Genomic DNA, 25962 nt, shown 5'->3' on the forward strand with positions numbered 1-25962 from the left:
CTCGGGGGAATGGCCATGCCACAATCCCTTCCTCAATCTCCTCTTGGGATTTTGAGCATGCACTCACACACGCCCAAAGTGAACTCAAACGACAGTGGACTACATGGGAGTCCAGCAACATAACCAATACATCTCCTGGTCCCCCTAGATAGGACTTTTTAAAATTCCTATAAATAATGCTGATATAATCTAGTTTATTGATGGCTCATATTTAAAAGACAATCTGGACAGGATGGAGAAATGGAGAAAAAGGGATTGCAGCATGATCAGGCCCCTCTGGGAGAAGTTTAAGGCACCAGGTCCAGGACTCGAACCACAGTTGACTACATGGGACTCCAGTGACATAGCCATTACACCATCTGCTGATCTGTGGTGCCTAGAGCCTTCTATTTATGAGAGGAGACTAGGACAACACATAGGTACCAGTCAACTAGACTACAATCAGGGCCAGAAAGTGGCGTGGTGGTTAAGATGCTGGACTCCCACATGGCCAAATGCAGTTAGAGTCCCAGAACCAGTGACTTGACAGTCACACTGAGCACATGTGTGTGCATGCCCAAAATTCCAAGAGGAGAATGAAAGAGAAGGGATTGTGGTGTGGCCATCTCCCATTGAGGGGGGGGGGTGTGACTTCTTTTTTTTTTTTCTTTTTCTTTCTTTTTTTTTTTTTTTTTTAGAGAGGTTTTTGCTATAGGGCGCATGCACTCGCCAGACAGAGACAGACAGAGAAACAGAAAGCGAGAAATCACCCCCCAGGGGGGACAGCCACACCACAATCCCTTCTCCTCCATTCTCTTCTCGGGATCCTGGGCACACATGCACACGCACCCAGCGTGAGTTTAAGCCACCGGGTCCAGGACTTGAACCACGGTTGACTACGTGGGAGTCCAGCGACATAGCCATTATGCTAACTGCTGGTCCTGAGAGAGGTGTGACTTCTTACTTTCCCTCTCCCTGTTTCTCTCCAGCTTGCACATGCACCCTATGGCAAAATAAATAAATAAATAAAACTAGACTACCATCTTCACAATCTAGGAAATATTAAGATAACTCTGAAGTCATATAAAATTTCTTTCATCCTCTATAAAACTCATTCTTCCTCTATAAACACTGAAAGGAAACATTACCCGACTGAATGGAAGTTGGTGGCTCTTCGAGGAAGTCAAATCCTAATTGTGAACTCTCCTCAGGGCTAACTAAGCATTCTGACCCGTTCTCAAGGAACCCTGGGCAGAGATGTGGTGCTGGAGACCACAGAACCCCACATCTGTGGGTGAGCTGTGCCACCTTGTGCCTGAGTGTCTGCCATGGATGTGACTTGATCTCCCCTATTGCTCTGCGACCTTTGAAGTGAGTGTCTGAGTTGGATGTGAGGGTTGTCAGACAGTGGATTTTCAAAACAAACTCACTATGTTTGTGTCCCTCATTCCTCACTTTGTATGTCTGTATTGTGCTTTCATCAATTCCAACATGGGCATTGTTAGAATATTAATACACAAATAAAAAAAATTCAAGTTTGTTTGTCCACTGCTCAAAAGCCAACACCAAGAGACAAGTGTCAGTGGCAGGAAAGGTAACTTTATTCAGGTGCCCAGCAACCTGGGGGAAATGACAGACTCATAACCTAAAGAATCACCTCCCAAGTTTGAGGCAAGTTTAAAGGATTTTTTGGGGGGGAGGGGCAAATGGTACAATGGTTATGTCACTGGACCCCCATATAGTTGACTACAGTTTGAGTCTCAGATCTGGTGGCTTAAAACTCACACTGGGCATGTGTGCATTCATGCCCAAGATCTCAAGAGGAAAATGGAGGAGAAGGGATTGAGCCCAGCCCCTGCGGGGTGATTTCTCACTTTCCCTCTCACTGTCTATCTCTGGTGAGTGCACTGCATACACCATATGGCAAAAACCTTTTAAAAAATAATAAATAATAGGGCCGGTAGGTGGCATGGTGATTAAGGGTGCTAGACTCCCACATAGAAAACTGCAGTTCTAATCCCAGACCTGGTGGCTTACTTTCTGTCTCTCTCTTTCACTCTTGCTCTCACTCTGTCCCTCTCTGGTCAAATTAAAAAAAAAAAAGTTAGATAAAATAATTCTAAAATAATTAAATATTGTTAACTAAATTATAGTAGTTAATAAATACATTATCTATTAAATAAATAATAACAAAGAGAAAAGGAGGCGGGGTTACATGTTGTTCTACAGAGCAGTTAATCAGTTCTCTGATTACCTAGAAGCTTGCAGCACCAGGCTGTTATTTTTCAGCTGTGGTCAATCTCATGCCAGAAGATTCTTCCCTCTTATTTCCCCAGGCACAACTGCTCCTTGGGTTATAGTCTCAAGGCCTGGTCCTTGCCAAATCTCATGCAGGCCCTGATTACCTTAGAGGTCAAGCTACAATATCATGCTAGATTTAAGAGAGTTACTTTGGTTCCTCTCATGGGCTGGCTATATTTTCATCACAAAAAAAAAAAAAAGAGAGAGAGAGAAAGAGAGAGGCAGAGAGAGAGAGAGAGAGAGAGAGAGAGAGAGAGAAATATAGAGAAGAAGAAAGGAAGGAAGAAGAAAGGAAGAAAGAAAAAGAAAGAAAGAGAAACACGTGTTGTCACATGAGCATTTTGATCATTTCATCAGAATCTCGGAATAGACACCTGACAGCTGCTTCCAAAACTAGTTGACACCAGATCCACCAACATCAAATATTCCACTCCCCTACATCGCCATGTCCCCTTTCAGGGCAACTGAAATCATTTTTTTTCCCCACTATCTAAACATGTGAACTGCAGGGCCAGCAAATGGTGTAATGGTTATATCGTTGGGCTCCCATGTGATCAACTGCGGTTTGGGTCCCAGACCCGGCAGCTTAAAACTCACACAGGGTGCGTGTGCGTGCATGCCCAAAATCCCGAGAGAAGAATGGAGAGGAGAGGACTGTGGTGTGGCCATTCCCCCGGGGGGGTGATTTTTCCCTCTTGATTTCTCTTTCTCTTGCGAGCACACATGACCTATAGCAAAAAATCTCTAAAAGAAGAGAAAGAAATAGCAGTTCTTCAGATCTAAAGATATAAACAACAATAAATTGATAAAAATAAAATTCTGCCCATGTTCCTTACATTTTCAATTATTGTTTTGAATAAAAAATTGCATGTTTAATTGACAGTATTACTTTTCATGTTTCCTTATAACTGTTGATTTTTTTTTTTTAACCAAAGGTTATGTGTGCTTGCCAGAATGAAGCAGAGTAAGAAAGCACCCCTCAGTGATGTATGGTCACACAACAACCCCTTCTCCTCCCTTTCTCCATCCTGTCAGGATTTGGGGCATGTATGTACATGAACCCAATGTGTCTTCCAAGCTGCTGGGCCGGAATTTGAACTATGGTTGGCCATGTAGGATCTAGCTTCCTTAATTACTATGTTACAGGGCTGGCCTATTATATTTCTGTCAAATAAAATATTTTTCTTTTCAAATTCTTATACTTTAATAGTATGTACTTAAATAGATATGAAGATATCTATTTAAATTTTATTAATATCTTCATGATTTATAATAAATTGAAACTTCAGTTCGTTCCTACTTTTTTTTTCTTTCTCTTGTTTATAAGGTTTAACATTTGGTGTATTAGTTTACTAGGGCTGCCATAACATAATACCATAGACTGGGTGGTTCAAGCAATAGAAATTTAATTTCTCATGATTTTTGAGGCTAGAAGTCCCAAGATCCAGGTGTCCATAGGAATGGTTTCTCCTAAGGCCCCGCTGGTTACCTGTACAGGGCCACCTTCTTACAGCCTCACATGACCTTTCTTCTGTGAGCACATGTCCTCAGCTTCTCTCTCTGTTCTCCTAAGGAGACAAATTAGATTGGAGTAGAGAAACTCATTTTGACTAAATCACCTTTTTAATTGTCCTGACTCCAAATACACATTCTTTTTGTTTTAAGAGATTTTTGCTATAGGGCATGTGCTCTCACCAGAGAGACAGAAAGCAAGAAATCATCCTCCAGGAGGAATAGCCATGCCACAGTCACTTCTCCTTCATTCCTTTTGGAACTTTGGGCACACATGCACACGCACCTGACATGAGTTTTTAAGTCACCAGGTCTGGGACTCAAACCCAGTTGACCACATGGGAGTTCAATGATGTAACCATTATGCCATCTGCTGGTCCCAAATACAGGCCCATTCTAAGGTACTGGGGTCAGTGATTCAGATAAGAATTTTGGAAGTGGGGACACAATGTTGTCTGTAACAGTTCATTCATTGTCAAGCACTCTTTCTTTTTTAAAATTTGCCAAAGGGTACATGTGCTCATCAGGGAGAGACAGAGAGGGAAAGTGAGAAATCACCCTCATACACAGGGAATGGTCATGGTATAAATACTTCAATACTTCTCCTCTATTTCTCCCTCCTTTCAGAATTTTTGGCACACACACACATGTGCCAGATGCACTTCTCAAGTCACCAGGTCCAGGACTCAGATCAGGTAACCAGCTATACAGGATCCAGCTGCTTTAACCACTATGGCCCCAAACACTCTCACTTTCAAATAAGCATTTCTAAAGTTATACATTCCTTTAACAACTGTAGGGACAGCAGGTGACATGGTAGTGAAGGCACTGGATTTCCATATGGCAAACCATGGTTCAAGTCCCACATCCACGGGCTTGAAAATCACAAAAGATAAAATAAATAAATAGATGTTCTTTTTTCTGTTTTTGTTTTTAAATTCTGGTTCAGACCAGTTCAGACTGGTTTATACAAGTTTAGACTGGCTCTGACTAGTCTATTCTGGTCTAGATCTGCTCATACCAGATCAGACTGATTTGCTTCGGTTCAATTTGGATCAGACTGGTTTATTACAGTTTAGACCAGTTTATTCTGGTTCAGACTGGCTTAATCTGGTTCAGACCAGTTCAAACAGGCTTATTCCAGTTCAGACTAACTTATGGTTTATACCAGTTCAGACTGGCTTATTCTGGTTCAGACCAGTTTATTCCAGTTCAGACCAGTTTATTCTGGTTCAGGCTGGTTCAGATGGGTTTATACAGGTTCAGAATGGCATATTCTGGTTTATAACAGTTCAGATCAGCTCAGACTGGTTTATTCTGGTTCAGACCAGTTTATTCTAGTTCAGACAGATTTATTTCAGTTCAGACTGGTTTAGACTATTCTAGTTCAGACTGGTTTATTATTTCAGTTCAGATGGGTTGAGACTGGTTTATACTGGTTCAGATAGGCTCTGACTTATTTATTCTTGTGTAGAACAGCTCAGGCTGGTTTATTCTGGTTTATATTGGTTCAGACCGGTTTAGACCAGTTCAGAGCAGTTCGGTCCAGTTTGTTCCAGTTCAGACTGGTTTGTTTAGGCTCAAACTGGTTTATTCCAGTCCAGACTGGTTTATTCCAGTTTGGGCAGGTTTATTCCAGTTCAGACTAGTTTATCCCAGTTCAGACCAATTTATTCCAGTTCAGACCAGTTTATTCTGGTTTGGATGGGTTTATTCCAGTTCAGACTGGTTTATACTGGCTCAGACCGGTTTATTCCATTTAAGACTGGTTTATGCTGATTCAGATGGGTTTATACAGATTCAGACGAGTTTATTCCAGTTCAGACTGATTCGGACTCATTTATACCAGCTCATATTAGTTTATTCTGGTTTGGACAGTTTTATTCCAGTTCAGATTGGCTTATTCCAGTTTATGCCAGTTCAGACCAGCTCAGACTAGTTTATTCCAGTTCAGACTGGTTTATTCCAGTTCAGACCAGTTTATTCCAGTTCAGACTAGCTTATTCCAGTTTAGACTGGTTTATTCCAGTTCAGACCAGCCTGATCCGGTTCAGACCAGCTTATTCCAGTTTATACATTTCAGACCAGCTGAGACTGGTTTATTCCAGTTCAGACCAACTTATTCTGGTTTATACCCATTCAGATAAGCTCAGACTGGTTTATTCCAGCTTAGACCAGTTTATTCCAGTTCAGACCAGCTTATTCCAGTTCAGACCGGCTTATTCAGGTTCAGACCAGTTTATTCCAGTTCAGACCAGCTTGTGCCAGTTCAGATCTGCATATTCTGGTTTATACTGGTTCAGAGCAGATCTGACTGTTTTACTCCAATTCAGACTGGCTTGGTTCTGGTACAGACTGGCTTATTCCAGTTCAGACTGGCTTGTTCTGGTTCAGATCAGCTTATTATGGTTTATACCAGTTCAGACCAGCTCTGACTAGTTTATTCCTGTTCAGACTGACTTTTTCTGGTTCAGATCAGCTTATTCTGGTTTATACCAGTTCAGAACAGCTCAGACTGGTTTACTACAGTTGAGACTGGCTTGTTCTGGTACAGACCAGTTTATTCCAGTTCAGACCAGTTTATTCCAGTTCAGACCGGCTTATTCCAGTTTATACTGGTTCAGACCAGCTCTGACTGGTTTATTCCAGTTCAGACCAGTTTGTTCCAGTTCAGACCAACTTATTCCAGTTCAGGCTGTTTTATTCCAGTTCAGACCGATTTATTCCAGTTCAGACCAGCTTGTTCCAGTTCAGACCACCTTGTTCTGGTTCACACCAGCTTATTCTGGTTTGGGCCAGTTTATTCTGATTCAGATGGATTTACTCCAGTTCAAACTAGTTCAGACCACTTTATACTGGTTCAGACTGGCTTATTCCAGTTCAGACCAGTTAGTTCTGGTTCAGACTGGTTTATACCAGTTCAGACCAGTTTATTCTGTTTTCTACCAGTTCAGACCAGCTCAGACTAGTTTATTCCTGTTCAGACCAGCTTATTCCAGTTCAGACCAGTTTATTCCAGTTCAAACTGATTTATACTGGTTCGGACCAGTTTATTCTGGTTCAGACCAGTTTATCCTGGTGCAGACCGGCTAATTCTGGCTTATAGCAGTTCAGACCAGCTGAGACTGGTTTATTCTGGTTCAGACTGGTTTATACCAGTTTAGACGGGTTTATTCCAGTTCAGACTGGCTTATGTTTATGCCAGTTCAGAGTGGCTTATTCTGGTTCAGATTTATTTCAGTTTGTAAGGGTCCAGAGATCGGTCTAACTGATGGAGATGCAGAAAAGACAATGACAATGCAACTGCAAAAGAGGCTTTTATTTTTCCAGCTAGCTGGGGTCCAAGTTTCTGCCCGTCGCAGCGGGCCTTAACAAGGACCCCGAGCCTAAGATAAAGTGATCTTTTATAGTTCAGGATTTTCCATAGAATGTAACACATACAAGGGAGGGGGTATGAGAAGCAAGGGTCCAGCTATCACCACCTGCTCAGGTCTAGATAAGGACTCTCAGCTAAGGGTCTGGATGACCTTGCCTCGGAGGTGCTGGGCCCTCCTGTTTTCCACTTATCTGAGAGTTCCCAGACTCCTGATTTCTGTCCTTGAGGCCCTAACAAAGTGGGCTTCGTCCTTGAAGACTTAACAGGGTAGCAATTAAGCTAACTTGCCCCAGCATTCCCTAACATGGCAGTGATTATGCTAACTTGGCCTAACAAGTTCAGACAGATCTATTCCAGTTCAGACCAGTTTATTCTGTTTCAGACTGGTTTATCCAGTTCAGACTGGTTTAGACTAGTTTATTCCAGTTCAGACTGGTTTATTATTTGGGTTCAGACGGATTGAGACTGGTTTATACTGGTTCAGACCAGCTCTGACTTGTTTATTCTTAAAGATAACAGCTATGCCCTATTCCATGGCTTTGACTCTTTTTATTATTCATGGTTCTCACAGTTCTGGTTGGCAATGCTTTTTTAATTTTACTATAACACTGGTTAAACTGTCTTGCTCTGAATTGTATAATTTTGTTTGGACCACCTGGTAATTGTATATTTGCATTTTGATTTTAGTGATGCAAACACCTGTGACCTGTTATATATATATTTTTTTACAATTAACTGAAATTATTTCCATTGAAATGTACCATCATGGGCCATCAAGTGATGTAGAGGTTAAGGCGCTGGATCCCACATTGCTAACAACAGTTCAAGTCCCAGACCTGGAGGCTTTGAAAATCATGCTGGATGTGTGTGCATACATGTCACAAATTCCGAGGAGACTGAAGAAGGAATTGTGGTGTGGTCATACCCCCTAGGGGATGATTTCTAACTTTCTCTCTCTCTCTCTTTCTGGAGATCGCATGGATCCTATAGTAAACTAAAGTGTGTGTGTGTGTGTGTGTGTGTGTATTCACCTGGGGAAATGATTTCTCACTTTCTCTATCTCTCTGTCTCTCTCCATTTAGCACACAAGCCTTATGGTAAACCATTTATTTATTTATTTGTTTGTTTGTTTATTTATTTATTTATTTATTTATTTTGGAGAGGTTTTTGCTATAGAGTGCATTTACTAACTCTTGTTTCTATATAATGGAAAGTTACTTCCTTTGTTAAATTTACTCCTAAGGGTTTCATTTATTTGTATTGCTGCTAATGTAAATGGAATTGCTTTTTAGCTACTTCATTATGGTGTAAGGAAACATAACTGATTTTTATATGTTAATTTTTTATCTCCCAACTTTACTGAATTCATTTATCAAATCTAACAGTTTTTTGGTGGAGTCTTTTCTTTATGTACTCTAGCTCAGTACTAACCTGATTGAAATATGGGATATGGCTGTTCGATGCACTTCTGTAGCTACTTAGTTTAATTCAGAGATTTAGGTACAAAAATCTAAAGAAAGTCTGTGGGATAGTAGGGCAGAGATACCTATCTCTTTGTCCCCAGGTAGTTTCCAGAAACAGGAAAAAAAAAAAAAAGACTGAGGAGCCCCCAAAATATCTAACTACACATCTGTGATACTACCCTGATAACCTAGGTCATAGCACTCTGAGACACTTGAGAAGTAAGGGGAAGTTTCTTATCATGTCACCCTCAAGGCATTAATATGGACTGCTGGTGTTGTGGAGGAGTTGGAAAGAGAGGAGGTTTTCTGTGTGGAAGGAAAAGTTGGAGAAAGAGAACACAGACAGTGGGGTTGATCACTCACATGACAAGAAGTCCAGACCCAAATCTATTAATTTAAAGTTGTGTAAGTAAAACTAGAACATCACCATCATGATGGATTTTTTTCAGCAAGTGGCTTTACTTTTTACATATTTGCAAGTTTTTTGTTTGTTTGTTTGTTTGTTTGTTTTGAAGAGGTTTTTGCTATAAGGGCGCGTGTGCTCATCAGAGAGACAAGGCAAGAAATCATCCCCCAGGGGGGATGGCCATGCCGCAATCCCTTCTCCTCCATTCTCCTCTTGGGATCTTGGGCACTGCATTTAACAGTACAAGATAACCTCACTATCTTATACTTATATGTCATTTTTTTAAAGTGAGCACTTATGTGCAGGACAGCCAATAGTGTGGTGGGTAAGGTGGCTGAATCCTACATGACCAACCACATGATTGGAGTCCCAGACTGGCAACTTGAAAAACATATCAGGTGCGTGTATGTATGTATCCAATATCCTCAAAGAAGGGGGAAATGAAGGAGGTAGGATTACAATGTGTTCTCACTTTCCCTCTCTGTCCTTGTCTCTCTCCAGTGAACACACTTGCCCTCTGGCAAATTTAAAAAAAAAGGCTCAGAGATACCAATACATTCACTTAAAAATAGTTATTTTTCTCAAAATTCTGAGTAATTTGCTAAATTATTTGTTAAAATTCTTTTAGAGTTTTTGTTAGTTATTTCTTCATAGACTCAGGGTTTTTTCATGTTAAATCTATCTAAAATTTTCTCCACTTTGATTCTCAGAGAGGAAACCTTAGTGTTGATTATGAAATGAGTGATCACTGAAGATTTTCCTTCATTCATGACATTGACAGTGTTTCATAAATTTTGACTCCTCACATGTGTCACAAAGACTGTTCTATGAATAAAGTATTTCTATTTCTCATGATTTTTTTGTTGAATCATTTCTCCAGGAAAAGTCATTTGATATTCCTTGAGAAGCTTCATCCTCTTATATTCTGTTTTAGCAGCTATTTCTTCATTGGTTTGTTTTGTTTTTGTACACACTGAGCCTGGTACCTGGCTGAATGTTAGTTTATTAGAGACCAAGGGGTTCTTATGAGTAATTTTGATCATGTTATTTTAACAATAAAATATAAATAGAGACGTTCTCAGAATGATTACAAGTGTTCTTCCCTATACAATTTCTCTAGTGAGTTTAAACTGAGAGCTGTTGTTGAAGACTTCTACATTCACTATATTATAGAGGATGTTATCTCATGCCATCTATGATAGACAGCTTACTGAAGATTTGCCACACCATATGCTTCTCTTCCTTATAAATTTGTGTATATGAAATAAGGGCAAGGTCACTACAAGATCTTTCACATTGATTCCAGAGAGTGTTTCTTCAATGTGCACATTCTCAGGTATTTTAATTTTACCAGTATGGCTTATTACATTCTTATTGCCATGCCATTATAGGTCAGAATATATACTGAAGTTATTTAGCATTCTCTTGTATGTGTTCTCTCATGTAGTCTAATGGAAGAAAACTGACTGAAAGCTTCCTCACAGAGATGGCATTTGTATGTTTTCTCTACAGTATGTGTTTTTTCATGCTAAGATGAGAAGATCTGCTGAAGGCTTTTTCACACAGAGGACATTCATAAGATCTCTCTCCAGTGTGCATTTTCTCATGTCTTCTGAGTGTAGAAGACTGATGGAAGAGGTTTTTCCACACAGGTGGCATTTATATGGCTTCTCTGCAGTATGTATTTGCTCATGTCTTCTAAGGGCAGAAGACTGACTGAAGGATTTTCTACACAGATGGCATTCATATGGTTTCTCTCCAGTGTGCATTCTTTCATGTTTTTTAAGGACAGATGATTCGCTGAAGGCTTTTCCACACAGGTGGCATTCGTGTGTTCTCTCTCCAATGTGTGTTCTCTCATGTTGTCTAATGGCAGAAGATATGTTGAAAGCTTTCCCACACAGTAGGCATTCAAATGGTTTCTCTCCAGTATGCATTCTCTCATGTCTTCTTAGGGTAGAAGATTGACAGAAGGTTTTTCTACAAAAATTGCATTTATGTGGTCTCTCTTCAGTATACATTTTCTCATGTTGTCTAAGGGTAGAAAGTTGACTGAAGGTTTTCCCACACAGATGACATTTGTATGATTTCTCTACAGTTTGTATTATCTCATGTTTCCTAAGGGCAGAAGGCTGACTGAAGGCTTTTGCACAAAGATGGCATTTGTGTGGTTTCTCTACAGTACGTGTTCTCTCATGCTCTCTAAGATGAGAAGATCTACCGAAGGCTTTTTTACACAGATGGCATTCATATGGTCTCTCTCCAGTGTGCATTCTCTCATGTTGTCTAAGGGCAAAAGGTTGACTAAAGACTTTCTCACATTGATGGCATTTGCATGGTTTCTCTGTAGTATTCATTCTTTCATGTCTTCTGAGAGTAGAAGACTGACTAAAAGCTTTCTCACACAGATGGCATTTGTATGGCTTCTCTGCAGTATGTGTTCTCTCATGCCTTCTAAGGACAAAAGACTGACTGAAGAATTTTTCCACATAAATGGCATTTGTATGGTTTCTCTCCAGTGTGCATTCTTTCATATCTTCTAAGAGTAGAAAATTCACTGAAGGCTTTCCCACATAGGTGACATCCATATGGCCTCTCTCCAGTGTGTGTTCTCTCATGTTGTCTAAGGGCAGAAGATATGCTGAAGGCTTTCCCACAGAGATGGCATTTATATGGTTTCTCTGCAGTATGCGTTCTCTCATGTCTTCTAAGGGTCGATGACTGATTGAAGGCTTTCCCACACAGATGACATTCATATGGCCCTTCTCCAGTGTGAGTCATCATGTGTTGTCTAAGGTTAGACAAATTACTAAACACTTTCCCACGTAGATCACATTCATTTGATTGGCCTCTTGTCTGAGTTTTCTTGTTTTGATTAAGGTATAAGTAGCCACAATGAGATTTTTCACACTGTTTGTTGACAAAGAGTTTTCTTGCTATGTGAGTTACCAATTTTTGAATCATTGAAGAGCTGTGAGTAAAATCTTTTCCCAAATCATTCCATTCAAATGTATCTTCTTGAGCATGAGATTTCTGCTTTTATGAAGGAGATGAAAGGTTGTTAATGATTTTCCCACATACATCCATACATTATTATATCTGCATATGAATCTTAGGCTAATCATTCAGTGTTAGTCTGGTAGTAAATTCTTTGCACTATTCCCTGCATATACATCATAGATTACTCTACTCTAGGCACATTCAAATACATTCTTTATGTAGCATCCCAATTATAGGACCATCAGATTAATTTTGAAAACTTCAATGTATTTCAAAGACTAGGAATATGAGACATGCTTATGTAATCATCCATTATTTTTAAGATCTCAGGTTATGGTTTTGAACTCCCAGACTAATGTTTCCAGTAAATTACAGTGATCTAAAACTTTTGGCTCAGAAAATGTTTAATCACTATTTAATTACGGTCAGGTAATTGTGCTCAATTTCCAATAAAACCCATTGTTAGGTAATTATTTGGAAGATCAGTGTTCACATCCATAGAACTTGCCATTACCCTAATAGTGGCTGTGTCCTTCGTGCTTATACATTGTATGGGTATCATTTCTTGTTTTTTATGTGCACTTTCCCTGCCTATAATTGAAAAATAAATGTTAGCATAGCATTAATAGAATAAAAATGCAAAAAGAATGTAGGCCCTTGTGAATATGTTTTAAAAACTGACATTTAGATGGAGCAAATGGAGCAAATGAAGGAATACTGTAGATTATAGAAGTACATTATAAGACACTCACAATTAGAAAATACTTTCAGGATTGATGGGACCAGCAGTTAGCGTAATGGCTATGTCACTGGACTCCCATGTAGTTGACCGCAGTTCGCGTCCCGGACCTGGTGGCTTAAAACTCACGCCGGGTGCGTGTGCATGCGTGCCCAAGATCCTGAGAGGAGAATGGAGGAGAAGGGACTGTGGTGTGGCCATCCCCATGGGGGGTGATCTCTTGCTTTCTGTCTCTCTCTGTCTGGCGAGTGCACGCACCCTATAGCAAAAACCTCTCCCCCACCCCCCAAAAAATACTTTCAGGATTGAAATACAAAAATATAAAATGGAGGGAACCAGCAGTTAGCATAATGGCTATGTCGCTGGACTCCCACATAGTCAACCGTGGTTCGCATCCTGGACCTGGTGGCTTAAAACTCACGCTGGGCACATGTGCGTGCCTGCCCAAGATCCCAAGAGGAGAATGGAGGAGAAGGGATTGCGGCATGACCACTCCCCCAGGGGGTGATTTCTCGCTTTCTGTCTCTATGTCTCTGTCTGTCTGGCGAGCACACGCCCCCTATAGCGAAAACCTCTCAAAAAAAAAATATATATATATAAAATGGAGATGAGAATAGTGGGCAGATAATGAGAAGGAGAATCAGAACAAAAGTTAATATATAAAAATTTAACTCTAATAAATATGTTAATATCTAAAGGCAAAAATTATGGCAAGAGGACATATAAATTGTGACTGATATTTGAAAGGAATAATAAAATATTAGAAACCTTGTCCCAATGTTTTTCTCGTATATTTTCAAAAACATCATGCACTTAACTAAAGCCTTCAGTTGATAATTTCAAGGACATACCCACTGACCAAGTACCTATCTGTACTGCAGCACAAGTTCCTGCTGCTTACCTGGACCCTGGCCCTGGGAAAAACCTCTCCCTGTCACCATCCACAGCATTTCACCTTGTTGAAAATAGATGATTACATCTGACTTGCAGAACTGACACCCTGTTTATGGGAAAAAAGGAACATGAATTTTTATTTCTGTGCTAATAAGTGGGCATTATCAAGTTCACAGAAGGTTACTGATAAAGAAAAACATGGAAGGCTATTGAGAAAGAAAAGAATCCTAGAAGTCAGCCCAAATAAAATATTTAAAAGAGGAAACACTGAAGGTCTTTCAATAGACTAGGAAGAAATCCAGATTTTGTGCCTCAAATAGGGAAGAACTTGGAATGTTGATTCTCATGACCAAATTCAAAAGCAGAATGAAAATTATTAGCCCTTTCAAAAAAGGAGAAATTAAATGTCTCCACTGGGCTAATTTTATTTTCAAATAGAATCCAGTGAACATAAACTTCACAGGATTAATCAAAGTTCTAATATTTTTACTTTTCTGGCCTCAAGCTTTAGCATAATGTCTAGAACAGAAGAAATGCACTTGATCCTCCATATCTAGAGGCTTCCATTATCAGTAGATTCAATCAACTACAGATTAAAACTATTAAAAAATAAAATAAAATAGAAATAACACTCCAACAATTTAAAAAATAATAAAAATAAAATCTATCAATTAATTAAATAATACTTAAATTATATTAGGTATTAAAAGTAACGCAGAGAGACCAACAGATGGCATAGTGGTTATGTTGCTGGACTCCAAATGGCAGACCACAATTCGAGTCTTGGACCCAGTGGCTTGAAAAGTCACAACAGGTGTGGTACCAGCATGCACAAGATCCCAGGAAGAGATTAGAGGAGAGGAGATTGCATGGCCATACCCCCTGGGGGATGATTTCTCACTTTCTCTCTCACTGTGTTTCTCCCAGAAAGCGCACGTGCCTTAAGGCAAAAACTTCTTTCAAAAACAGAAAGTCAAGCAGAGATGATTTTCAGTGGAGGATGTGTGTAGTAGGTTCTACACAAATATTACACCATTTTACGTAAGGAACTTGAGCACCCTCAGAGTTTGGTATGTAAACAGGTTCAGAAACCAACCTCCAGGGACCAGCAGTTGGTGTAATGACTGTGTCGCTGGACTGGCATATAGTTGACCTCAGTTCTAGTCCCAGACCCAGCGGCTTAAACTCACTCCAGGTATATGTGCATGCATGGCCAAGATCCTGAGAGGAGAATGGAGAAGAAGGGATTGCAGTGTGATCATCCCCCTGGGGGGTGATTTCCCGCTTTCAGTCTTTCTGTCTCTCTCCTGGCAAGTGCACACGCCCTATAGCAAAAACCTCCCCAAGGAAAAAGAAGAAGATTAAAAAAAAAAAAATCCCCAGAGGTTTCTGTAATTATATAGAGTTCCCAGTTCTACTCTGAGTTTTAGAGACTTAGTACCAATAAAGGCATGAAATTGTGGCCTAGATATTCTCATGTACTGAAAAACTACATACAGGTAAAGTGTAAAGAAACAACTTTATTTCACATAGTTATTAGGTATAAGAATCAGGGGCCAGCAGATGGTTCAGTGGTTGAGGTGCTGGACTACCCACATGGCTCACCACAGTTCCACGGCTTGCTTTCTCACTTTCCCTCTATTTCTTGCTGGTGAGCGCATGTGCCCTATAGCAAATTAATAATAATAATAAATAAAATTAAATAAATGATTTAAGAAAAAATAAGACAGAATAGAATGGGTGGATACATATACATACACACATGCGTAACATTGACAGACTCACCAAGAGATACCAGATGATTGATATTTTCCAACATCACATCTTTGTACAGCTTTCTCCCAGGTATGTCCAGAAGGGCCCACTCTTCCTGGGTGAAGTTTATAGTTATATCTTTAAAGGTCACTGATTCCTAGAACATCATGGACATTTAAATTTAGACAGAACAATCCTGCCAATGTCCAGAGTAGAAGGGTTGGGACAATAATACTGAGGCAGAAAAGGAAGCTGGGTATATGGAAAGATCAAATTGTGTTTAGAGTTCCAGTCTATTCTTTCTCAGTGCTGATCTTTGATAACTATTTTTTAAAAAGAATTCTTTCATTTAACTTTATTTATTATTATTACTTTAACATTTCCAGAGAAAGAGAGGGAAAGTGAGAAAGCAAGACTCCAGGTCTGGGACTCGAACCACTGTAGGCCATGTAGGAGACCAGCACCCTTAATCACCATGCCACCTGCCGGCATGATACTATTAATAGAAGTAATATATAGGGAGAATTGTTTCTTTCTGCCTTTCAACATCTGCCTTTCAGATATACTCACAGAGACATATAAACTCTTGAAAATTTTCCAATAAACTATAATTATGACTCCCATATGGATGATTATAAAATTAGTACTCGAAAATTTGTAACTGAAACTCCCTTCCCATCAGTTTTAAGTATCTTTATAGATTCATCACAAGGCAAACAATAACCATGATTTACTACTTTGTAACCATAATTATGCTTAAATTTTTCTCCTAAATGAACTACAGATTCTTCATCTATCAATTGATTTAACAACCTGTTACATATGTTGAAAGATCCAATGGACTAATATATGAAGTCCCAGACCTGAAGTCTTGCTTTCTCACTTTCCCTCTCTCTCTCTCTGGAAATGTTAAAATAATAATAATAAATAAAGTTAAACAAAATAATTCTTTTTAAAAAATAGTTATCTAAGATCAGCACTAAGAAAGAATAAACTGAACTCTAAACACAGTTTGATCTTTCCATATACCCAGCTTCCTTTTCTGCCTCAGTATTATTGTCCCAACCCTTCTACTCTGAACATTGGCAGGATTGTTCTGTCTAAATTTAAATGTCCATGATGTTCTAGGAATCAGTGACCTTTGAAGATATATTTTTTTATTTGGAGGAAAAAAGTATTAAATACAAACCATCTAGAATTCATTCAATATATAGAAAATCTTGGACCAACCTAAAGCATTTTTCATAACTGAACATATTTCTTGTAGAACTTGGGATCTGTGGATATGGTTTCTCTCAACTCTACATGACTCAAGTGTACACACAAAGATTTAAAGGCAGATGGTTTAGCAGCACAAACCAGGCACCTCTGAGGTTGCTGTACTGAAGGACAGCAATTTTCTCTGGGAACTCCAAACACATTTATCAATGCCTCTTTTGTATTGGGTTGTTGGTAAAGTCATGATATATTTTTTGCACAGAAAAACATAGAAGAAATATTGTCTTTTCCAACAACCCAGTATCTATCTTCTCTAAATGCTCAAGAGCAAAAAAGTCCTATTATTGGTCTTGGTTTATCTAATGCTTGGAAATTTTCAACAGGGCCTTAAGTTTTACTCTCCCTAGAAGACTGCTGCTTATGACTTCAGAGCCACAGTTAAAGAAACAATACTCCCTATATATCACTTCCAGTTATCAAATTTGAAAAAAAAATTAATTACATAGAGAAAGCAGTATCATTGCAGACAGGGATGATAATGAAAATTTCAGGTATTTTATTTTGAAAATTTCAAAATCACAAATATATTTTACCAAAACTTTAATAACTTTAAAATAAGGGACTGGACCATGACACAGCATTAAAACACATTGTTAAATCCCTTCTCCTTTGTTCTCCTCTTGGGATCTTGGGCATGCATGCACACATGCCTGGTGTGAGTTTAAGCCACCGGGTCCAGGACTCAAACCGTAGTCAAATACATGGAAGTCCAGAGACATAGCCATTACACTAACTTGTGGTCCCTAAATTTTAAAAAATTGTAAATAACATCAATGGAACCAATAGATGGTGTAATGGCTATGTCGCTAAATTCCCAAATAGTGACCATTGTTCAAGTCCAGAACCCAGTGGCTTAAAACTCAATGGTTAAGGGCACTGGACTCCCATATGGGTGACCATGGTTCAAGTCCTGGACCTAGCAGCTTGCTTTCTCACTTTCTCTCTCTCTCTGTCCCTCTCTGGTCAAATTTTAAAAAGGTAAATAAATAAATAAAGTTAAATAAAATATTTTTTTAAATTCTTTTTAATTAAAATAAAATAAAATAAACTCAAGCCAGGCACATATGCGTGTATGCCTGAAATCCCAGGAGACTGGAAGAGAAGGGATTGTGGTGTGGCCATCACCCCAGGCCCTGGAGGGTGATTTCTCGCTTTCTGTCTCTATGTCACTCTCTGTCTGGCGAGCGCACGCGCCCTATAGCAAAAACCTCTCCAAAAAAAAAAAAAAAAAAAAAAAAAAAAATAGGCAACATACAGGCCAATAAGAGAAATCTATCCATCTCCTGGAAAGGTGAGTGTAATTTCAGTAGAAATAAGCATTCTTTGACAGGGCCATGCAGACAACACAAGCTAGTAAAGAGGCTGCCTCCCATTCTAAGGCAGGGCCTGGACTGGGAAGAAACTGAAGCAAGGCCTGGTTTACGAGCCCTCCTTGTGTCACTTGAACTGGCCGGTATTCAATTTCTCTGCCGTGAGTTTTACTGTTATTACGGTACCCTGCAAGGGTAAAATATCACCCCCAACCAATACAATAAAGCCAATTAGTGATCTTGTAGGAATGTGGTTCCCTAAGACTGACAGGAGGATCAGGAAGTTTAAGACTCCCCCACCTGTCTGTTTTTAAGCCAAAATTAACATATAGATTAAGTTAGTATAAACCAAATTAGCATTAGAAGTATATGTAGACTAAGTTAGTTTAAGGTTAGTTTTAGGTAGATACCCCTTGTTAAAGCTACAGGCCAAAGTTAACTCATGCTAGGCAAAGTCAGCACATTCACCACATAACAGAGACTCAGAGATAAAACAAAAGAACTCACTAATTGACAGACTCAGCAAACAAAATACAGAAACCCGCAGGTTTATAAAGAAAGGAAAAAGCCTGGCTGACGGCAACAGGATAAACAAACCTGAAGGCTCCAGGGAAAGATTATCTTAGCTGGGAGCTCTTAACTAAAGCAAAAGGTAGTTTTCAACTACGAAGAGTTTCTCATCTACGTGCTGTTGACTATGAAAAACTGCTAATAAAACATCCTGTGTTGTCTCCTGAGCTACAAGTTCATCTTCCTTTCCCATATGGGTAATAGACTTGGCATCACATGGATGTGTTTGTATGTCTCTCTAAGGAATAGTTCTGAAAGGTGTTCTCAGTGTCCATGTAAATATGTGAAGATAACCACAATAGCTAGTCATAACTTACTACTAACTGCATTCACAATAAAATGAAGGTAGTTAAAGGCTCAGGAACCATTTTGATAGTCTCGATTTAGAACTGAAGTAAACGTCTATGTTTATTATATCTCTGTGTACTTAGTATTCTTTGTTATTTAATTAATGGGACCAAATAAAACCAGAAAAGCTTGGTTGGGAAAATAACTGTGCAGATAGTACTGTCATAGGAATCAAGAGATTACTAGGGGCAAGCCTCTACAGTTGAGTGACCTTGGGGGAATCAGTTTTCCATGTGAAAAGAAGGTGTTGGATTAGGTCATCTTCAAGGCTATAAAATTCTGTGATTTAATAAACATTGATTTTATTCTTTAGGCTCAGGATGTACATTCAAACTAAAATTATCTTAAGGAACATTTCAATATCCACTTTCAACAGAGGATGACCTCTTTACAAACCGAAATAAAGTGTATAACTAATGAAAGTATATAAAGCTTATAGATGTTATATACAGAGAGACTTTGAATTTTTGTATCTTTAAAGCAGTCTAGCCACTTTGAATTTTAGTGATTATACTAATCATAAATTGCATAGCATCCATTTTGATAGAATTGCAGCTCAAATATAAGAATAGTTTTTAATGTCTTAATGACTGCTGCTGCTAACTTGCATGATTTCAGAAGATATAATTGTGAATACATGCTATCAGGTGTGGGTTTCTAAAAATAATTATTTATTTAATTTTATTTATTATTCTTTAATTTGATGAGAGAAAGAGAGAGAGGAAGAGAGAAAGAGAGAGCAAACCACAGGTCCAAGACTCAAACCGTGGTCAGCCATGTGGGAGTCCAGCACAGTGCCTGCCGGCACAGTGGGGGCTGTTTTTTACCCTAGATGTTGCTCTTTCTAAAAGCAATATACACTTGAGATGCATTTGTGACTCAAATTAAAGTATATAAAAGGTTTTATTGAATATGTGTCAAAGCATTCTACAGATTAGGGTAGGATAGACATTGTCCTAGTTGTTTTGTAGAATCAAAAACCAGTAAGTACATTGTCTTTTAGGGTAAAACTTGTACCAAGATATTTATTTCTCCCATTTCAAGTCATAAGTCAAACATTTTTTCTTTTAATAGATCGGCCTCGGATATGTTTTCATTAGTGTTTTTGTGAAATCAGTTAATTCTTGTGACTCTTTTATACATGTAATTGTGATTTGATACATTTTAAGCCCTTTAAGAAATATGTTGGCATCCTTTGAGATATTTTATTGCTAAATCTAATCTTTTTGCTTACTGCCAAAAACCTATTCGGAAGGAAGGAATCAGCTACATACCTTGCATGGTGGTGTTGGCTACCTATAAATGCCAAGATAGTTGTGTTCCTTTTTGGCAGATGTTTTGATCTCGTGTGTGTGCGCTGCATACAAATAAACATGTTCTGAATCTTTTCATCTAATTGATAAGGTTTTTACAAATGTGTTTCCAAGACGATTATTGCCTTTTTTTTTAACTCCAAAATTAATAATACCAAGTGGAATTAAATAAACAATTCATTAAAAAATAAAACTCCGTTTCACTGAGGTCTTCTTGTTTTTCTAGTCTCTACATAGTTCATTTTTGTTTTGATATTTGTTAATGACTTTCTTCTGATAAATTTGGGCTTAGCTTGTTCTTTTTCTAGTTCCTTAGGGGTGTTACATTAGATCATGTATTTGTGATCTTTCTTCCTTTTTAAAAAATTTTTAAACTTTATTTATTTTATTTTTAATTTGACCAGAGAGGGACAGAGAAAGAGAAAGCAAGCTGCCAGGTCTGGGACTTGAACCATGGTCAGCCATGTGGGAGTCCAGTGCCTTTAACCACCATGCCATCTGCCAACCCCTCTTTCTTCCTTTTTGATACAGGTATTTATTGTTATAAATTTCCCTCTTAGGACTGCTTTTGTTCCATTTAGTAAGTGTTCATAGGTCACATTTCCATATTCATTTATCTCAAGATATTTTAAAATTTAATTTAAATTCTTTTGTGACCCACTGGACATTTAAGAGCATATTTTTTACATATATTTGTGAATTTTCTTTTTTTAAAAAATTTTTCAGGGAACCAGCAGTTAGTGTAATGGCTGTCGCTGGACTCCCATGTAGTCGACCGCAGTTCACGTCCTGGACCCGGTGGCTTAAAACTCACGCCGGGCGCGTGTGCGTGCGTGCCCGAGATCCTGAGAGGAGAAGGGATTGCGGTGTGACCATCCCCCCTGGGGGGTGATTTCTCGCTTTCTGTCTCTATGTCTCTCTCTGTCTGTCTGGAGAGCACATGCGCCCTATAGTGAAAAACCTCTCCAAAAAATTAATTAATTAATTAATTAAATAAATAAATAAACATTTGTCAGAGGGCTTGTACACTCACCAGAGGGGGGGGGAGAGGGAGAAAGATTCCCAACAGGTCCCATAATCCCTTCCCCTCCATTTCTCCAACCTGTTGGGATTTGGGGCATGCATGCATTCATGCCCAGCGTGTTTTTCAAAAAAATAAGGCTAGGATTTGAACTACATGGTTAGCCATGTGGGATCTGGCTCCCTTAAACACTAGGGCACAAAGCTAACCCTGTGAATTTTCTAATAGTTCTCCTTATTTATATATGTTCTTTATATATATATGTATTATATATTTCTATTGATGTCTAGTTTCATGCCATTGTGATTGGAGAAGATAAGTGATATAAGTTTGATCTTCTTAAATTTGCTAAGACCTGTTTTGTGTCTCAACATATGAACAATCCTGAAAATGCTCCATGTGCATTTCAGAACATGAATTCTGTTGCTTTTTGATTAAATGTTCTGTATGTCTGTTGGATCCATTAGATCTAAGGTGTAATTCAAGTTCAGTGTTTCCTTATTGATTTCCTGTCTAGATGATTTGCCTATTGTTGAAAGTGGGGTACTGAGGTTCCCTAATATTACCTTTTTAAAAAATAATTATTTATTTGTGTTTATCTATCTATTTATTATTATTATTAATTTTACCAGAGAGAGAGGAGAGAGAGAAGGAAAGTGAGAAAGCAAGCCACCAGGTCTGGGACTCAAACCATGGTCAGCCATGTGGGAATGTCCAGCGCCTTAACCACGACCCCACCTGCTGGTCTCCCCCTAGTATTATCATATTGCAACCTATCTCTTCCTTCAGGTCACTTAATAATTGCTTTATATATTTGTGTGCTCCAATGTTGGGTGCATATGTACATATGGTTGTTATGTATGCTTAATTAATTCACCCCATTATTATTATATAATGACCCTTTTGTCTCTTTTTACAATTTTTGACTAAAATCTGTTTTGTTGAATAAAAGTATAACTACTCCTATTTACATTTGGTAAAATTTCTCTATCTTCTTCTGAAACTACCATTATGGCAAAAATTGATAGTTTCTCATAATTCCTAAAAGTCTTTTTTCTTTTTTTTTTTGTTTTGCTCCTGTGGCTAATTTCAAATATCTTGTATTTGAACTCACTAATTATCCTCCTTCTGTTCAATCAAGACTGCTGTTGAAGCTTCTGTTGAATTTTTCAATTAAGTTATAATATTATTTATCTCTAGGATTCTTTTTTTTTCCCTATTGCTTCTATTTCTGTGCTGAACTATTTTCCAAATTTTATTTTTCTATCCATACTTTCTTATATTTTCCTAAACTTCTTTAAGATGATTACTCTGGAGACCAGCAGATGGTGTAGTGATTACGTTGCTATACTCCCACATGGCCAACTGTGGTTTGAGTCCCAGAGCCAGTGGCTTCAAACACGCTGGGTGTATGTATGTGCGTGTGTGCCCAAGATCCCAGGAGGAGAATGGAAGAGAAGGAATTGAAGCATGGCCATCCCCTCTGGAGGGGTGAGTTCTCAATTTCTGTCTCTCCAGCTCTCTCTGTCTCTCCAGCAAGCACATGTAACCTATAGCAAAAATCTCTCCAAGTAATTAGAAGAAGAAAAAGAAGAAGATCACTCAGAACTTTTTTGTCAATTATTTCATAGATCTCCATTTCCTAACATCCATTGTTGGAGCTTCAATAATTGTTTATTTCTTAGTCGGTGGTTTTATCTTTTACTGGTTTTTCATAATCTTTGTCTCCTTGTGCTGATGTTTAAGTATTTGAGAAAATGTTCATCTCTTCTGGACTTTGCAGTTATTCTCTGGTGCTGATAGACCTTTGCTAATCCTAATGCTATCCCTAAATTAGTCTAGCCTGGGATTCTGAATGGGTTGAGTTCCCTGGTTGATCTGTATATGCTGGTATCTGGAAGAACAAGGTTATAAACATCACATTCTGACTTCAAAATATGTCATAAAGCTATTGTAACCAAAACAGCATGGTACTGGCATTAAAAAAACCAAACACATCAACAAATGAAACAGATTAGAAATCACAGAAATAAAACCACATATATAGCCAATTTTTGATGAAAGTCTCAAAAACATACAACATTGAAAGGGCAGTCTCTTCAAGAAATAGTGCTAGGAAAACTAGATATCCACAAGGAGAAGAATGATCCTTACCTTATACCACATACTACAACAAAAACTTCAAAATTGATTAAATCATTCTTATTAGTCCTAAAACTGTAAAAATTCTAGAAGAAAACCTAGAGAAAAAGCTCCACAGCACCGAGCAGCAAAATGATTTTTTGAATATAACTCCAAAAGCATAGGCAACAAGAACAAAAACAGACAAATGGGATGCCAGCAAATTAAAAAGTGTCTGCGCAGCAAAAGAAACAATAAACAAATTGAAGGGACAACCCACAGAGTGGGAGAAAATACATTTGAAAATCATGTATCTGGTAAGAGGTTACTATCCAAAATAACCCCAATATAAGAAATGCAAACAACTCAATGGTAATAAAACCTGATTTGGAGCCAGCAGGTAGTGTGGTGGTTAAGGTGCTGGAACCCCACATTGCTGACTGCTGTTCAAGTCCTGAACCTGGTGACTTGCTTTCTCACTTTCTTTCTCTCTCTCTCTGGTGAAACTTAAAGTAATAATAATAAGGTCTCTGTGTGCAGGCGCAGGTCGTGGGCCATAGGTCAGTCGACCCAAGAGGCCCTCTAGCTAGGTAAGGCCACGCACCGGGGCCTTGGAGTCGCCGCCACCATGGTTAGCCAGTCGCAGAGGATCCAGCAGTTGCTGCAGGCCAAGAAGAAGGCCACCAAGAAGGTGTCTGAGGCCCGCAAATGAAAGAACCGGAGGTTGAAGCAGGCCAAAGAAACAGCTCAGGCTGAAATTGAACAGTACCGCCTGCAGAGGGAGAAAGAATTCAAGGCCAAGGAAGCCACGGCTCTGGGATCCCATGGTAGTTGCAGCACTGAAGTGGAGAAGGAGACCCAGGAGAAGATGACCAACCTCCAGAACTATCTCCTACAGAACAGGGATGAAGTCTTGGATAACCTGTTGACCCTTGTCAGCAACATCCAGCCAGAAATCCATGAAAACTACTGCACAAATGAATACAAGAAGAATGAAGTGCCTGTCCCATGGATTGGCATCTTAGATGCCCTCATGGAATATGAAACATTACAGAGCTCCAGTTATATTCTTGGGAAAGGCATTAAATTATTTCTGTATATTATATAGCAGGTCCTTTCACTTTTTGCAGAGTAACAAATCTAGCTTCTTTGTATAGATTTAGAACTTATCCAAAGAATTCATCTTTTTACCTCATATTTCTTAGAAATGTAATGGGTGTATGTTGTTTTCCTATGCCTTTAGCTCAAGCAACACATATCTCAATGTTAACGTTTTCTGTTTTAGATCTAGTAAAAAAGGAGATTCTTTGAAGAAAGAAAGGAATCAATTTTTTTTTCCCTAGTGCTTTCCTGAAGGTCAGGGGCTTTATCTATGAAAAAGTAGTGAGTAGTTACTTGTAACCTGTGTGAAGCAGCAGCCAGCCTTAAAGTAGTCCTTTCTGGCTAAAGGATGGAACAGAGACTCCAAGTGTAATCGTTTGGGATGCTTTTAGTTTCTTTGAATCAAATAGTAGATAGAATTCACAAACTTGTTATATGTTATTACTTGGTGTACTGGTATCATTTAAAAGTAAAAGATTCTTTATCATGAAATTAATTAATTAATTAATTAATAAAATTAAATATTAAAATAAAATAATTCTTAAAAGAGAAAACAACTTGGGAACCAGCAGTTAGCATAATGGCTATGTCGCTGGACTCCCACGTAGTCGACCGTGGTTCGCGTCCCGGACCCGGTGGCTTAAAACACGCCGGGCACGTGTGCGTGCGTGCCCAAGATCCTGAGAGGAAAATGGAGGAGAAGGGATTGTGGCGTGACCATCCCCCCTGAGGGTTGATTTCTTGCTTTCTGTCTCTCTGTCTCTCTCTGTCTGTCTGGCAAGCGCACGCACTCTATAGAAAAAAATCTCTCCAAAAAAAAAAAAAAGAGAGAGAGAGAGAGAGAAAACAACTTGATTGAAAAAATTGGGCAAAAATGGGACCAGCAGGTGGTGTAGTGATTGGGGCGTTGTACTTACACATGGCCAACATGGTTCAAGTTCTGGACCTGATGACTTGCTTTCTTTCTCTCTCACTCTCTGGTAGCTATAGAAAATTCTAAAAATAATAATAATAAATAAAATAAAATAACTCTTTAAAAAAATGGGTGAAGAACCTGAACAGACATTTCTCAAAAGAAGACATACATTCTTGAAAAATACTCAGCATCACTAACATTTAGAGAAATACAAATTACAACTACAATGAGATATCATCTCACACCTTTCAGAATGACTTTTTATTAAATAGATAGAAAAGTGAAAAAGAAAAAAAAAAGGTGGGATATGTACCCCCAAGGATGCACAAAAAGGGCAATACTTTTACACTATTTGTTAAAAATAAATTCACTATAAAAATAATGACGTTTTTTCAAGAAACTAGGAGCAAACCTACTATAAGACCTATCAATCCTACCTCTGGGATATTCAAAGGAACTAAAGTCAGTATTCCAAGAGGATATCTGCATTCCCATGTTTGCTGCAGCATTATTTCCAATATCCAAGATAGGGAATCAATCTAAGCATCCATCAATGGAT

The 25962-nt window shown here is 38.6% G+C and overlaps 1 protein-coding gene and 1 pseudogene across 1 annotated transcript; one reads left to right on the forward strand and one right to left on the reverse strand.

Moving 5' to 3' along the window:
* Positions 1-10560: 10560 nt before the first annotated feature.
* On the reverse strand, positions 10561-22275 carry LOC102499053 (zinc finger protein 596). Its single transcript, XM_027773707.1, has 6 exons — positions 22237-22275; positions 15456-15582; positions 13678-13776; positions 12552-12628; positions 11511-12070; positions 10561-11341 (listed from the first exon to the last, which is right to left on the reverse strand). The coding sequence occupies exons 1-6, from the start codon at positions 22273-22275 to the stop codon at positions 10561-10563; spliced, it is 1683 nt and encodes a 560-aa protein (XP_027629508.1).
* A 1739-nt stretch (positions 22276-24014) lies between these two features.
* LOC106735374 (V-type proton ATPase subunit G 1 pseudogene) lies at positions 24015-24494 on the forward strand (annotated as a pseudogene).
* The last annotated feature ends 1468 nt before the right edge of the window (positions 24495-25962 follow it).

Source organism: Tupaia chinensis, unplaced genomic scaffold, assembly GCF_000334495.1.
Source record: "Tupaia chinensis unplaced genomic scaffold, TupChi_1.0 Scaffold000365_1, whole genome shotgun sequence".
NCBI classification, from domain to species: Eukaryota; Metazoa; Chordata; class Mammalia; order Scandentia; family Tupaiidae; genus Tupaia; species Tupaia belangeri.

Bases quoted from the DNA above. Each gene is read 5' to 3' on its own strand.
- LOC102499053 (XM_027773707.1), bottom strand. From the start codon at position 22,275: ATGGTAGTTTCAGAAGAAGATAGAGAAATTTTACCAAAT. The intron at 13,777-15,455 runs GTGAGTCTGTCA...TCCCATAAACAG, and splicing joins CAATCATCTGGTATCTCTTG to GGTGTCAGTTCTGCAAGTCA. The intron at 12,629-13,677 runs GTAAGCAGCAGG...TTTCAATTATAG, and splicing joins TTCCCAGGGCCAGGGTCCAG to GCAGGGAAAGTGCACATAAA.